At 53.1% G+C, this 15929-nt stretch overlaps 2 protein-coding genes across 2 annotated transcripts in view; one reads left to right on the top strand and one right to left on the bottom strand.

Annotated features, from left to right (window-relative positions):
* cog2 (component of oligomeric golgi complex 2) overlaps positions 1 to 13249 on the bottom strand; it is an 81642-nt gene extending 68393 nt beyond the window's left edge. Inside the window, exons 1-3 of the mRNA XM_070884640.1 lie at positions 13143 to 13249; positions 10584 to 10797; positions 773 to 1096 (exon numbers count right to left, since the gene is read on the bottom strand). Of these exons, the coding sequence (XP_070740741.1) occupies positions 773 to 1096; positions 10584 to 10797; positions 13143 to 13249 (645 nt within the window). The remainder of the gene's footprint in view (positions 1 to 772; positions 1097 to 10583; positions 10798 to 13142) is intronic.
* Positions 13250 to 13285: 36 nt separating this feature from the next.
* The window catches only part of pgbd5 (piggyBac transposable element derived 5), a 69778-nt gene continuing 67134 nt past the window's right edge, over positions 13286 to 15929 (top strand). Inside the window, exon 1 of the mRNA XM_070884641.1 lies at positions 13286 to 13667. Within this exon, the coding sequence (XP_070740742.1) occupies positions 13286 to 13667 (382 nt within the window). The remainder of the gene's footprint in view (positions 13668 to 15929) is intronic.

A 15929-nucleotide genomic window follows, 5' to 3' on the forward strand; every position in this document is an offset into this window, starting at 1 on the left:
GGGAGGACCGGGTGGGGGGGGCTGAGGGAGGACCGGGTGGGGGGGGCTGAGGGAGGACGGGGTGGGGGGGGCTGAGGGAGGACGGGGTGGGGGGGGCTGAGGGAGGACGGGGTGGGGGGGGCTGAGGGAGGACGGGGTGGGGGGGGCTGAGGGAGGACGGGGTGGGGGGGGCTGAGGGAGGACGGGGTGGGGGGGGCTGAGGGAGGACGGGTGTGGTGGGGGGGGCTGAGGGAGGACGGGGTGGTGGGGGGGGCTGAGGGAGGACGGGGTGGTGGGGGGGGCTGAGGGAGGACGGGGTGGGGGGGGGGGCTGAGGGAGGACGGGGTGGGAGGGGGGGGGGCTGAGGGAGGACGGGGTGGGAGGGGGGGGGGCTGAGGGAGGACGGGGTGGGGGGGGGGCTGAGGGAGGACGGTGGGGGGGGGCTGAGGGAGGACGGGGTGGGGGGTGGGGGCTGAGGGAGGACGGGGTGGGGGGTGGGGGCTGAGGGAGGACGGGGTGGGGGGGGGGGGCTGGGGGTGGGGGGGGGCTGGGGGTGGGGGGGGGTGGGGGCTGAGGGAGGACGGGGTGGGGGGGGGCTGAGGGAGGACGGGGTGGGGGGGGGGCTGAGGGAGGACGGGGTGGGGGGGGGGGCTGAGGGAGGACGGGGTGGGGGGGGGGGGGGCTGAGGGAGGACGGGGTGGGGGGGGGGGGCTGAGGGGGGAGGGGGCGGGGCGGGATGAGGAGAGACCGTTGACCTGTGACCCGGGGATACAGTCGGCCCCGGCAGATTTACCTTCATGAACTCGTCCTTGTTGAAGCACAGGGAGTCGGGCCCCATGGGCAGGCTGAGCGGCGCGGCTATCCGACGCTGCTCCATCCTCCGGCCGAGCTGCGGACCAACTTTCCGCCGACAGGACAGCCGGGGAGGGTGCGGAGGGCAAGCGGGGCCCCCTGCTGCCTGCTCCGGCCACAGCGCCCTCTGCAGCACCGGAGGACCCGGGACCCGGTCCCTGCTCCGGCCACAGCGCCCTCTGCAGCACCGGAGGACCCGGTCCCTGCTCCGGCCACAGCGCCCTCTGCAGCACCGGAGGACCCGGTCCCCTGAGCGGCCACAACTCTTTTAGAGGAGACAAAATAAAACATTTAAATCAAGTACCCCCCAATCTGGGGGGGGCCACTGCAAACATTTTCCAATGCCCTTTTTTTGTTTTTTTTGTATTTTTGTAGTTTTTTTTTTGTTTTTTTTGGCATTAAAATCGTATATTTTACAAGTGCCCCCTATAAAAGGGAAGGGGGACACTAAAACCCAGCAATTAAAACAAATTAAACTTTAAAACATATAAATTCAAATTAAAATTTGGTTGCCGGGGGTAACGATGCACTCCAGTCCCTCCGGCGCCCACCTCTCGCGGAAGGCCGCGAGCGAACCGGTGGACACCGCGTGCTCCATCTCCAGGGGCACCCTGGCCCGGATATATGCGCGGAAGAGAGGCAGGCAGTCAGGCTGAAGGACCCCCTCGACCGCCCGCTGCCTGGACCGGCTGATGGCACCCTTGGCCGTGCCCAGGAGCAGTCCTACGAGGAGGCCCTCGGACCTACCCGCTCCCCTCCGCACAGGGTGCCCAAAGATCAGGAGTGTGGGACTGAAGTGCAGCCAGAAATTGAGGAGCAGCCCCCTTTAAATAATGAAACAGGGGCTGCAACCTCGCACACTCCATAAAAACGTGGAACACGGACTCTTCCAGACCGCAGAAATTGCAGGCGGCCTGGGAGCCCGTGAACTGGCTTAAAAATTTGTTGCACGGGACTGCTCCGTGCACCACCCTCCAGGCCAAGTCCCCGATGAATAGTGGGAGGACTCCCGTGTAGAGTGCACTCCATCGGGGACCCCCGCCTCCTCCGGACGACAAGATGTTGCGCCATGGCGTGTCCGGACGGCAGACGAGAATGGCGAGGTTGAGAGTGTACAGGAGCAGCCCGTACAGGAAACCCCTCCGTGCAGAACTGAAAGGCACGGAGGGGATTTTCCCGAGGCGGCTCAAGTTGTGAGGCCTGAGCAGCCACACTCAGATCGCACCTGGGCTTTTAGAGGACAATTGGCATCTTCACCTTACATCCCGAAACACATGCTTCTAAAAGCAGGAACATGCATTTATATAGCCCTTTCACAACCTCAGGTCGTCCCAAAGCGCTTGACAAGAACTTATATTTCTAGCATTTTTAACAAAGTGAAACATCCCAAGGCGCTTCACAGGAGCGTTATCAAACAAAAGTTGACACTGAGCGACACAAGGAGATATTAGGACAGGTGACCAAACCTTGCACCAATAGGTAGGTTTTAAGGAGAGTCTTGAAGGAGGAGGGAGAGGTCAAGAGACGGAGGTTTAGAGAGGCACGGCCACCAATGGTGGAGCAATCAAAATAAGCGATGCGTAAGAAAGAAAAACTTGCATTCATATAGCGCCTTTCATGACCACCGGATGTCTCAAAGCGCTTTACAGGCAATGAAGTACTTTTGGTATGTAGTCACTGTTGTAATGTAGGAAACGCAATAGCCAATTTGCGCACAGCAAGCTCCCACAAACAGCAATGTGATAATGACCAGATTATCTGTTTTGTTATGTTGATTGAGGGTTAAATATTGTCCAGGACACTGGGGAGAACACTTTAGAAAGTATTTGTTTTATAAAAGAGGTCAGAATTGGAGGAGTGCAGAGATTACAATACAGCCAATGATGTTATTTTGAAGTACTGTTTTAATGTAGGAAATAAGGCAGACAAGTTACATACAGCAAGGTCCCACAAACAGCAAGGAAATAAATGGCGAGATAATCTGTTCTTTTTGGCAATGTTGGTTGAGGGATAAATATTGTCCAGCATACCTGAGAAAACCTCTTCGAATAGTGCCATAGGATCTTTTACATCCACCCAAGAGGGTAGACAGGGTCTCTGTTTATCGACGCAGATGTTCAAGACTTTTAGTGAGAAAGTGACACCACTTAATCTAAGGTGCCACAAAAAGATGGAAGCCATGTCCCCACTGGAAGTTAGTTTATTCCCCTCCCCTCTCTCATTTGGTAGCATTCTTGAACATAATCTAGGCTGAAGCTTCAGTGCAGTACTGCAGAAGTGCTGTAGTGTTGAAGGTGCTGTCTTTTAAAAACATAGCAATTTACAGCGCAGAGGGAGGCCGTTCCGGTCCATCGTCATCAGCCCTAAAGGTTACATATGAACAATGATGGAAAGGCAAAGAGCAGCGCGGGAAGAGAAGCCCTCCCCACCGGAATCCCACACTCCTCCCAGACCACCAGATAGTTTCGTAGAAATGTTTCAGTTCGGAGGCAATTGTCTGCGGGAAGCCTCCGACCACAATTTCAGCCCCCAATACCTCCTTGATTATACTTCAGCACACACACTTAAAATCCCTCACTTAAAATCAAGCTATGATAAGCAAAGACCACATATTTACTAACACTAGCGAGTGGCCGGTTCATAGAATCATAGAAAATAGGTGCAGGAGCAGGCCATTCGGCCCTTCGAGCCTGCACCACCATTCAATATGATCATGGCTGATCATTCACCTCAGTATCCCTTTCCTGCTTTCTCTCCATACCCTTGATCCCTTGAGCCATAAGGGCCACATCTAACTCCCTTTTGAATATATCTAATGAACTGGCCTCAACAACTTTCTGTGGTAGAGAATTCCACAGGTTCACAACTCTCTGAGTGAAGAAGTTTCTTCTCATCTCGGTCCTAAATGGCTTACCCCTTATCCTTAGACTGTGACCCCTGGTTCAGGACTTCCTCAACATTGGGAACATTCTTCCTGCATCTAACCTGTCCAATCCTGTCAGAATGTCATATGTTTCTATGAGCTCCCCTCTCATTCTCCTAAATTCCAGTGAATATAAGCCTAGTCGATCCAGTCTTTCTTCATATGTCAGTCCTGCCATCCCGGGAATCAGTCTGTCGAACCTTCGCTGCACTCCCTCAATAGCAAGAATGTCCTTCCTCAGATTAGGAGACCAAAACTGTACACAATATTCAAGGTGTGGCCTCACCAAGGCCCTGTACAACTGCAGTAAGACCTCCCTGTTCCTATACGCAAATCCTCTCGCTATGAAGGCCAACATGCCATTTGCCTTCTTCACCGCCTGCTGTACCTGCATGCCAACTTTCAATGACTGATGTACCATGACACCCAGGTCTCGTTGCACCTCCCCTTTTCCTAATCTGTCACCATTCAGATAATATTCTGCCTCCCTGTTTTTGCCACCAAAGTAGATAACCTCACATTTATCTACATTATGCTGCATCTGCCATGCATTTGTACACTCACCTTACCTGTCCAAGTCACCCTGCAGCCTCTTAGCATCTCCTCACAGCTCACACCGCCACCCAGCTTAGTGTCATCTGCAAACTTGGAGATATTACATTCAATTCCTTTGTCCAAATCATTAATGTATATTGTAAATAGCTGGGGGCCCAACACTGAACCTTGCGGTACCCCACTAGTCACTGCCTGCCATTCTGAAAAGGACCCGTTTATCCCGACTCTCTGCTTCCTGTCTGCCAACCAGTTCTTTATTCACGTCAATACATTACCCCCAATACCATGTGCTTTAATTTTGCACACTAATCTCTTGTGTGGGACCTTGTCAAAAGCCTTTTGAAAGTCCAAATACACCACATCCACTGGTTCTCCCTTGTCCACTCTACTAGTTACATGCTCAAAAAATTCCAGAAGATTTGTCAAGTATGATTTCCCTTTGATAAATCCATGCTTGATGACTAGACTTTAACTGGCAACTGACCAGGTTTCCCTCTCGACTACAGCCCCGAATGCCTTTCGCAGCACTGTTTATACCTCAAAACTTGGTAACTTGCCTGTGTGTTCCAAACTATATTCGTTGTTTTCTTAATTTCTTCTTATCAGCGGTCAGTTAAGTAAATGTTTTATGTTTTACTTCAGTAGCCTCAAAGACATAATTGTCTACAGATGGTCTTGTTTCTCCTTGTGATAGCTCAACAGTCCATTCCCATCCAAGGTTGCTTACTCTCCCGTAAAAACAGTTTGCTGCTTCAACACTTTTAAAAAGTTCGCACAGTAACCAGTCTCCTGGCTTCCTGAAGCATGCTGGGTCATTACATTTGGTCAAGCTTTTAAGTTTGGTCAATTTGCAACAAATCTACAGTAAAAATGGTGTATCTGTCATCATCATCATAGGCAGGATGACTTGCTTCCACGCCAAAAAAGGATGAGTTCACAGGTGTTTCAATGAAAGACCTAATATTCCGGATCCCGAACTACATCCTCAAGGGTGGAAGATGCCTGTGCGTGGATTTTATTAACGTGGGGTGGCCGTTGCACACCAGCTTGACAGAGCTAGGTCTTGGTCCAGTGGCAAGGGTTATCCAAGACGACTGGAGACCAGCTCTGCTGCACGGACCTAGTGCGCACACATATCGCAGTGTGGGCTGGGCCCGTGCTGCCCCTGGGCCCCTCCTGGGCCCAGATCACGTCCCTCTACAATCTCGCCAACACCATTTACACCCTATCTAGGCTCCTCTTTTGTTTCTTAATTTGCCTTTTGCCTTGCACCATCATCTCTTTTGTCTCTTAATCTCTTCTGCCTTCCATCCTATCACAGACCTTCCCTTTTGTTCTTTCCTTCCCTCCCCACTTTCCCTGTCCCTACTCTTACTTAAAAACCTGTTACATCTCCTAACTTTTTCCAGTTCTGACAAACAGTCAGCGACCTGAAACATTAACTCTGTTTCTCTCTCCACAGATAGCCATAAATATAAGATAGTCACTAATAAATTCAATCGGGAATTCAGGAGAAACATCTTTACCCAGAGAGTGGTGAGAATGTGGAACTCGATACCACAGGGAGTAGTTGAGGGGAATAGTATCGATGCATTTAAGGGGAAGCTAGATAAATATATCAGGGGGAAAGGAATAGGTTATGCCGATAGGGTGTGATAAAGAGGGGTGGGAGGAGGCTCGTGTGGAGCATAAACAACGGCACGGACCAGTTGGGCTGAATGGCCTGTTTCTGTGCTGTACACTCGATGTAATTCTATGCGGATATTACACTTTACTCGAGACATAAATACTTGTGGATCACTTAGTGATGTGCCACTGAATCTGGATAATCTTTCCACAGGACCTACATTTACTGCATAATAGGGTTGAGTCTGCTGCATAAATTGACCTTAAAATACTGCAGAATTCTAGAGGCTCTGCCCATAACATACAAAGTAAAATGAAATCCTGTTACTGATCGGGATTAAAACTAAAGTGGCTTTGAACAGGATTAGAGGTTATATAGGATAAATATAGACCGGAAATCCGGAATGATGAAATACTCAGCTAGACAGGTTTAAATCTGCTTGGTACTGTTGGGTTCCAAGACTTTTGTTTATTGTCCCTCCTTCCCAATGCAAATGCTGCAAATTAAAAATTAATGATGGGCTCTGGCACCATTAGCTGCTGGACTTGTAATATGGCTAAATGTGTTCGGCGCTAGTGCCATTGCTGATGGGGCATTGGCTGCCACTGCTGGTGCAGTTTGATGCCTTGTGTTGATGGCATTTTATGCATTGTTTACCACTCCTGGTGGTGCTGAATGCATTGGTTGCCACTGCTGCTGATGTTCATGCCTCCTGCAGTGGCTGGACGGCTCGACGCGACCTGGACCTCCCGGCTGGACCTCCTGCGGCGGCTGGGCGGCTGAACTCGGCTATCGGACCTCCTCCTCCTCCTCCCCCTGGACCTCTCCTTCCCCACTGATGGCCTGGCCTCCTCTCCTCCTCCAGCACATGGTGAATACAATGGCTGTGACCCTCCTGCCCCCCTCAATCCTGAACCCCAGTGCACCACTGGCCCCTCCAATGCCTGACCCCAAACAAACCTTGGACCACCTACCACCAAGGGCGCTACCCAGCGCCGAGCCTGCGGCCAACACCTCGTCGTAGGCAATTAGGCCCATATAGCAGTGCCTGGTCTCCAGTCATCTTGGACCCCCTTGCCACTGGACCAAGACCTCGCTCAGCTAAGCCCGTGTGGTAGCCGGCGTGCAACGATCACCCCACGTTAAAAGAACTCACGCACAGGCATCTTCCACTCCTCGACCATGAAGTTTGGGACCTGGAACGTCAGGACCCTCATGGACAACCCCAACAGCGACAAACCGGAACGCCGCACCGCCATAATTGCCCGAGAACGTAGACGCTTTGATATCGACATCGCCGCCCTAAGCGAGGCACGGCGGGCAAGGGAAGGCCGGCTCAAGGAACAAGGTGGAGGTTACACCTTCTTCTGGAAAGGGAAACCAGAGGCAGAACGCCGCCTCCACAGAATCGGCTTCACCATCAAAAACGAGCTGGTCGACCGCCTCAAAGGCTCCCCCTGCGGGGCTAACGAACGCCTCATGACTCTCCGACTCACCCTATCCCAGAACCAGTGCGCCACAGTCATCAGTGCTTACGCCCCAACACTCGATGCAACAGATGAGGCCAAAGAGGGTTCTTACTCCAACCTCGATAAATCCCTGACCTGCGTCCCCGCGGGCGACAAACTGATCCTCCTCGGTGACTTCAACGCCAGGGTCAGCAGGGACAGGGACCTCTGGGGTGGCGTGATTGGCAGAGAGTGGGTAGGGAAAGCCAACTCCAGCGGTACCCTACTCCTGACAAAATGTCTAGAGCATGAACTTGTCATCACCAACACCTTGTTCCGCCAGAGGGACAAATACAAGGCATCGTGGCAACACCCTCGCTCCAAACACTGGCACCTTCTCGACCATGTCATCGTCCGAGCCAGGGATCGCAAGGATGTGCGCATCACCCGCGCCATGACAGGAGCTGACGACTGCTGGACGGACCACCGCCTAATCCGATCCATCATCAACATTAACATTGCCCCAAAGCGAAGGAGGCAGCAGAAGCAGTGTCGCAAAAAAGTCAATGCCGGGACCCAGCTAAGAGAGCCCTTTACAGCCAGCGTCTCACAGCTAACCTGGCGACCCTTGATGACCCCGAGACGCAGAATGCCCACAGCGCTTGGTCTGCCCTCCAGGCCTCCATAACCAGTGTCTGCAAGGAGACGCTCAGTCACAACCAGGAAACACCAGGACTGGTTTGATGAGAATGATCAGGAGATTCAAGAACTAATAGACTACAAGCGCAGGGCATTTCTGAGCCTTAAACAGTAACCCAACTCGGGAGCAGCAAAGCAGCATTACAAACGGCTAAAGGCTCAGGTCCAACAAAAAACCCGGGACCTAAAGAACAGGTGGTGGATGGAGAAAGCACAGGAGATACAGCAGCTGGCCGACAGCCATGATGTGCGACGATTCTTCACCGCAGTCAAGGCCACATACGGACCAAACTCCCAAGACCCCACCCCACTCCTGAGGCAGTCAGGGCTAGCTGGAAGGAACACTTCGAAGATCTCCTCAATCGAGACTCTGCCTTTCACTCGAGTGTTCTCGACTCCATTCCGCAGCATGCTACCCGCCACCACCTCAGTGAGACCCCAACACTGCACGAGGTAGAAAAGGCCATAAGACAGCTAAATAACAACAATGCTACGGGAGCGGATGGAATCCCTGCTGAGGCACTAAATTATGGCGGAGAGGCACTACTGGCACGAATACACGACCTCATCTCTCTCATCTGGAGGGAGGAGAGCATGCTGGGAGATCTTAGAGATCCAGTGATCGTGACCATCAATAAAAAAGGGGACAAATCTGGCAACTACAGAGGAATCTCCCTGCTATCAACCACTGGGAAAGTCGTCGGTAGAGTCCTCCTCAATCGTCTCCTCCCCGTGGGCGAGGAGCTCCTCCCGGAGTCGCTGTGCGGATTTCGTCCCCTCTGGGACACAACGGACATGATTTTTGCAGCGCAACAGCTGCAGGAAAAATGCAGGGAACAGCGTCAGCCCTTATACATGGCTTTCTTCGACCTTACAAAGGCCTTTGACTCTGTCAACCGCGAGGGTCTATGGAGCGTCCTCCTCCGTTTCGGATGCCCCCAAAAGTACTTCACCATACTCCGCCTGCTCCACGACGACATGCAAACCGTGATCCTTACCAACGGATCCATCACAGACCCAATTCATGTCCGGACCGGGGTCAAGCAGGGCTGCGTCATCGCCCCAACCCTCTTTCCAATCTTCCTCGCTGCCATGCTCCACCTCACAGTTGATAAGCTCCCCGCTGGAGTGGAGCTAAACTACAGAACCAGTGGGAAGCTGTTCAACTTTCGCCGTGTCCAGGCCAGGTCCAAGACCACTCCAGCCTCTGTCATCGAGCTACAGTACGCGGACGACGCCTGCGTCTGTGCACACACAGATGCTGAACTCCAGGACATAGTCGACGTATTTACCGAGGTGTACGAAAGCATAGGCCTTACGCTAAACATTAGTAAGACAAAGGTCCTCCACCAGCCTGTCCTCACCGCACAGCACTGCCCACCAAACATCAAGATCCATGGCGTGGCCCTGGACAACGTGGACCACTTCCCCTATCTCGAGAGCCTCCTATCAACAAGAGCAGACATTGATGATGAGATCCAGCAGCGCCTCCAATGCGCCAGTGCAGCCTTCGGCCGCCTGAGGAAAAGAGTGTTTGAAGATCAGTCCCTCAAAACTGCCACCAAGCTCATGGTCTACAGGGCTGTAGTAATACCCGCCCTCCTGTATGGCTCAGAGATGTGGACCATGTACAGTAGACACCACAAGTCGCTGCAGAAATACCACCAGCGATGTCTCCGCAAGATCCTGCAAATCCCCTGGGAGGACAGACGCACAAACATTAGCGTCCTCGTCCAAGCTAATATCCCCAGCATTGAAGCACTGACCACACTTGATCAGCTCCGCTGGGCAGGCCACATAGTTCGCATGCCAGACACGAGACTCCCAAAGCAAGCACTCTACTCGGAACTTGTCCACGGCAAACGAGCTAAAGACGGGCAGAGGAAACGTTACAAGGACAGCCTCAAAGCCTCCCTGATAAAGTGCGACACCCCCACTGACACCTGGGAGTCTTTGGCCATAGACCGCCCTAAGTGGAGGAAGTGCATTCAGGAAGGCGCTGAGCTCGAGTATCGTCGCCGAGAGCATGCAGAAATCAAGCGCAGGCAGCGGAAGGAGCGTGCGGCAAACCAGGCTCCCTGCCCACCCTTTCCTTCAACGACTATCTGTCCCACCTGTGACAGAGACTGTGGTTCTCGTATTGGACTGTACAGCCATCTAAGAACTCATGCTAAGAGTGGAAGCAAGTCTTCCTTGATCCCGAGGGACTGCCTATGATGTTCAGTGCACTGATTGCTGGGACCACTTGATGCATTGGCTAGGTGCCCGCTGGAAGGAGCACTTTGAGGATCTCCGCAACCGAGACTCTGTATTCGATGTGAGTGTCCTCGAGTCCATCCCACAGCATGCAACCCGCCACCATCTCAGCACAACCCCAGCCCGGCACAAGGTTGAAAAGGCCATCCGACAACTGAAGAACAACAAGTCAGTGGGAGCAGATGGAATTCCCGCCGAAGCACTAAAACATGGCGGAGAAACACTACTGGCACGGATCCATGACCTCATCTCTCTTAACTGGAAGGAAAAGATCATGCCAAGAGATCTCAGAGACGCTGTAATCGTGACCAGCTTCAAGAAAGGTTACAAGTCCGACTGCGGTAACTGCAGAAGAATCTCCCCGCTGTTGACCACTGGGAAAGTCATCGCAAGAATCCTCCTGAATCGCCTTCTTCCTGTGGCTGAAGAACTTCTCCAGAGTTGCAATGCGGATCCGCCTATTGGGGGCACAATGGACATGATCGTCACCACGCAGAGAAATGCAGGGAACAGCACCAACCCTTGTACATGGCCTTCTTCAACCTCACAAAAGCCTTCGACACTGTCAACCGTGAGGGATTATGGAGCGTGCTCCTCAGATTCGGCAGCCCTGAAAAGTTTGTCACCAGTCTCCGTCTGCTCCACGCTGACATGCAAACCGTGAGCATGACCAACGGATCCTCCACAGACCCATTCCATGTTCGGACCGGGATCAAGCAGGACTACGTCATCGCACCAAGGCGCTTCTCAATTTTCCTTGCTGCAATGCTCCATCTCACCCTCAGCAAGCTCGCCGCCGGAGTGGAGTTAAATTACAGGACAAACAGGAATCTGTTCAACCTCCGCCGCCTCCAGGCCAGATCCAAGGCCATCCCATTCCTTTGTCAGCGAACTATAGTACGCAGATGGTGTCTGCGCACACTCGGAGGCTGAACGCGAAGCCATTATCAACACCTTCATCGAGGCGTACGAGAGCATGGGCCTTACATTAAACACCCATAAGACAAAGGTCCTCTACCACCCTGCCCCCGCCACACAGCACTAACCCCCGGTTATCAAAATCCACGACGAGGCCTTGGACAACGTGGACCATTTTCCACACCTCAGGAGCCTACTGTCAACAAGGGCAAACATTGACGACGAGGTCCAACCTGCTTTCAGTGTGCCAGTGCAGCCTTCGGTCGCCTGAGGAAGAGAGTGTTTGAAGACCAGGATCTCAAACCTGGCACCAAGCTCATGGTCTACAGAGCAGTGGTGATACCCGCCCTCCTGTATGGCTCAAAGACATGGACTATGTATAGCAGGTACCTCAAAACACTGGAGAAGTGCCACCAACCTGCCTCTGCAAGACCTTGCAAATTCATTGGCAGGATATGCGTACCAATGTCAGCGTCCTCGCTCAGGATCCCCAGCATCTACGCACTGACCACGCTCGATTGGCTCCACTGGACGGGCCAATCGCCACACGCCTGACACGAGATTTCCAAAACAAACGCTCGACTCGGAGCACCGACACGGCAAGCGAGCCCCAAGTGAGCTGAGGAAACGCTTCTAGGACAGCCTCCTTGAAAAAAATGTAACATCCCCACCGGCACCTGGGAATCTCTGGCCCAAGACTGCCCAAAGTGGAGGAAACATAGAAACATAGAAAAATAGGTGCAGGAGTAGGCCATTCGGCCCTTCGAGCCTGCACCGCCATTCAATAAGATCATGGCTGATCATTCCTCCATTACCCCTTTCAGCATCCGGGAAGGCGCTGAGCATCTCGAGTCTCTTTGCCGAGAGCAAGCTGAAGCCAAGCGTCGACAGCGGAAGGAGCACGCGGGAACCCAGGCACCCCCCCCCACCCACATGTTCCTTCAACCACCGTCTGCCCCAGCTGTGACAGAGACTGTAGATCCCGCATTGGACTCTTCAGACATCTGAGAACTCATTTCTAATGTGGAAGCAAGTCATCCTCGACTCAAAGGGACTGCCTATGATGATGATTTGGTGTATTGCCACTCACTACAAGCTGCTACTGCTGCTCAGAGTACTGGTTACTGCTGTTGCTGCCACTCAGTACATTCGCTGTGAATGCCAATCAGTGCACAGTCCGTGGGTACCGCTGCTGCCCAGTGCATTGGCTGCAGGTGCTGCTGCTGCCAATACTGGTGCATTGACTGCTCATTCTGTCCCCACTCGGTGCAGTGGCTGCTGATGCTGCTCGCAGTGCTGGTGCCACTACACTGGCTGCAGGCACTGCTTAGTACATTGACTGCTCGTGCAGCCCCTGCTCCATGCATTGCCTGCAACTCCCACCGAGTGCATTGGCTATGGGTCATGCACCCACTTGCTGTATTGCCGACAGGTGCCGCTCCCGTTCCGTGCATTGGCTGCAGGTCCTGCTTCGGTTTAACTGCCAGTGCGCTAGCTGCAGGTGCCGCTCCCACTGCACTGGCTGCAGGTGCCACTGCCACTCTGTGCACTGGCTGCAGGTGTCGCGCCGTACAGTGACTGCAGGTGCCGCTCCTACTGCACTGGCTGCAGGTGTCGCGCCGTACAGTGACTGCAGGTGCCGCTCCCACTGCACTGGCTGCAGGTGTCGCGCCGTACAGTGACTGCAGGTGCCGCTCCTACTGCACTGGCTGCAGGTGTCGCGCCGTACAGTGACTGCAGGTGCCGCTCCCACTGCACTGGCTGCAGGTGTCGCGCCGTACAGTGACTGCAGGTGCCGCTCCTACTGCACTGGCTGCAGGTGTCGCGCCGTACAGTGACTGCAGGTGCCGCTCCCACTGCACTGGCTGCAGGTGTCGCGCCGTACAGTGACTGCAGGTGCCGCTCCCACTGCACTGGCTGAAGCTGCCGTTCCGTGCACTGGTTGCGGGTGCCGCTCTGTGCATTGGCTGCAGCTGGAGCTGGAGCTGTCATGCGCAGTTAGCGCGCGGCGCTCGCTCCTTCATTTCCATGGCGACCGCGGAGCTGGCGGCCGGGGCCGGGGCCGGGTGCGGGCCTCCCGGGGCGGCCCGGCGGAAAGCGCTGTTGCTGCTGCGGGCGGCCCGCTCCCGGTATCAGAGCCTGCACATCTCGGACGATGTGTTCGGCGAGTCGGGCGGCGGCAGCAGCAGCAGCGACGACAACAACCCGTTTTACAGCACGTCGGCCGGCAGCTCCTCGGCGGCCAGCTCGCAGTCCGACTCGGAGGAGCCGGCGGCCGGGAGCCCGAGCAGCAGGCCCGCGGCCGCCCCACACCACACCACGACGGAGGAGGAGGAGGAGGAGGAGGAGGCGGCGGGGTGGACGGAGCGGCTGAAGGACATCGCCTTCCCTCCGTTCGATGGCTCGGCCGGTGAGGGGGTGAGGGCGGGGAGCGAGGGCGGGGGCGAAGTGAGGAGGCGAGGTCCGGCTTAGCTCGATGGGCTCAGCCCCCCCCGCGCCCCCAGGCCGGATCCGTGCCCGCCCCCCTGCTGCCTCTTGCTGTGCTGTAATGCGGGTCTGTGACCCCTGCAGGTCCGGTCCGAGGGAGCCCTGAACCTCCTGCAGCTCTGCGAGCTGCTTCACACTCAGTCCGCCCCCTCGCTGTACCTGGCCCGCACAAGGAGCGTTCATTGCAAGATGTTCCCCTTCACCATTGGGGAGTGGGGCTGGGCGGCTTTGCTGGAGCTCCCTTGTGCTGGCTCAGCTGGTGAGAGGGCACGGGATAGAGTGAGTCTCTGGGACTTGGTGATGTGTGTATGTGAACAGCGAGGGTCGCTGCTGGTGCAGAAACTCTCCCGGTCTCTGTTAATGCTCGGTTCCTTTACTTTCTGATTCCTCTGTGTAATGAGCTATTCCTTTCTCGATCTGATTGAACTGTAGATGTGAATTATTTATCCTACAAGGCTTGCTTTTGCTGGGCATCTCGTTACGAATTAGGGCTTGGAACTCCTTGTGGGTGTTCCACTTTTGCATTTGTTTTTCTTGCTCTGACCGCATCAAAACAGAATTGTCCGTCCGAAATAAATGTCTTGCACAGGAAATAATCATTAAACGGTCTGCTTTCTGCAGAAATCTATGCAAGATTGAGGTAGATAAATTGGGGAGAAGTAATGCAGAGATGTAATTGTTTACCATCCTCCCTATACACCAAAATCTGAAATTAAGGTCTTTTGAATTTTAGATTCTTCTTTTTATTGTGCGATCTGTTTTCATGGTCTGGGGATTATTAAAGGCAGTACAATTTATTACAATTTTCTGTAATCCCGAAACTAAATTAATGGTCGTCTTGTCTATCTATGAATTCCCACTCCTCCTTTTCTTTCAAACCCCCCCCCCTCCCCCTCCCATTTTGTAATCGTTGAGACACAGTGGAGGTTTTATTTTATAGTTAACATACTTTATGTAGGTCTAATCGTTATCCACAAATGCTTTAATAAATATTCTTTTATAACTGACGGAAGGGAACGAGCAGAAGGTTGAGCAGCGTGACCAGAGTTTTACGTATAGATAGATACCCAGTGAATAGTGTGTGTGTGTCACCCACAGGGTCTTAACAGTTTGCTAGCAGATGCTTGCTGATATTCTCACTTAACTGCAAGTATACCATTCAATAAATTTTGAAATCTATCCAGTCAATGTCGCTTTTTTGGCATTGTTGCCTTCCATTTAAATCTGGGCTGTATTCTTCCATTTCCCCCTTTTTCCATTCGCACGCTCCTGTCTCATTCCTCGCGCTCGCTCTCCTGTCTCTCATTCCTCGCACAGGTAGCTTGCAGTGGTTCATTTTGGACCGTTATATTCTTGTCCTTCAAAGCTCTTTCCCGTTTGTGTCCGTTTATGTGGCAGCCACTCCTCACGCCTTATATGTTATCATATGAGGCCCTCTTTCCCTGCCACTGGTTTTGATGGAGAGACAACCAATCTTCCCACCTCTCAATAGTGAGTCAGAATGCCATCCCCCTTCCCCCACCACCAATGTCACTACCCTGGCAATGATGCATATGATGGTGATGCAGGTTCCTTCCTTCTAACTGGTATTGAGAAGCATTCAAATTAAGATAAGATGAATCAAAAATGATTTCTCAAATGTTTGTACAGATAGTTTATCTTAATGACAAGTCCATTTCAGAATCGTCAAGCCCCACAGTGATTCTACTGTCTCTCATCCCTTCCTGCCCACCCCAAGCACTTTTCAATTGATTGCTTCTCTTCGGACATCTGTCGAAACGACAAAGCTCTCGAGCTGAACATTTGATTTGGTTTCTGTCCTTGAATATTGGATGTGGCTTCTCTTAGAAGACTTTCTTGGTCTATGCTATTCTCTAGAGCAACTGATTTAGGGTATTGGATTGACACACATTGTCCTTTTGTTTATATCAGTTCTCGGGATGTCCGTGTTGCTGGCAAGGTCAACATTTATTTCCCATCTCGAGTTACCATAGAGAAGGTGGTGGTGAGCCCCCTTCTCAAACCGCTACAGTCCCTGTGGTGAAGGTACTCCCACAATGCTGTTGGGGAGTGAGTTCCAGGATTTTGACCCAGCGACAATGAAGGGGTGGTGTGTGACATGGAGGGGAATTTGAAGGTGATGGTGTTCCCATGCATCTGCTACCCATGTCCTTTTTAGGTGGTC

Source organism: Pristiophorus japonicus, chromosome 7, assembly GCF_044704955.1.
Source record: "Pristiophorus japonicus isolate sPriJap1 chromosome 7, sPriJap1.hap1, whole genome shotgun sequence".
In the NCBI taxonomy this organism is placed as follows: domain Eukaryota; kingdom Metazoa; phylum Chordata; class Chondrichthyes; family Pristiophoridae; genus Pristiophorus; species Pristiophorus japonicus.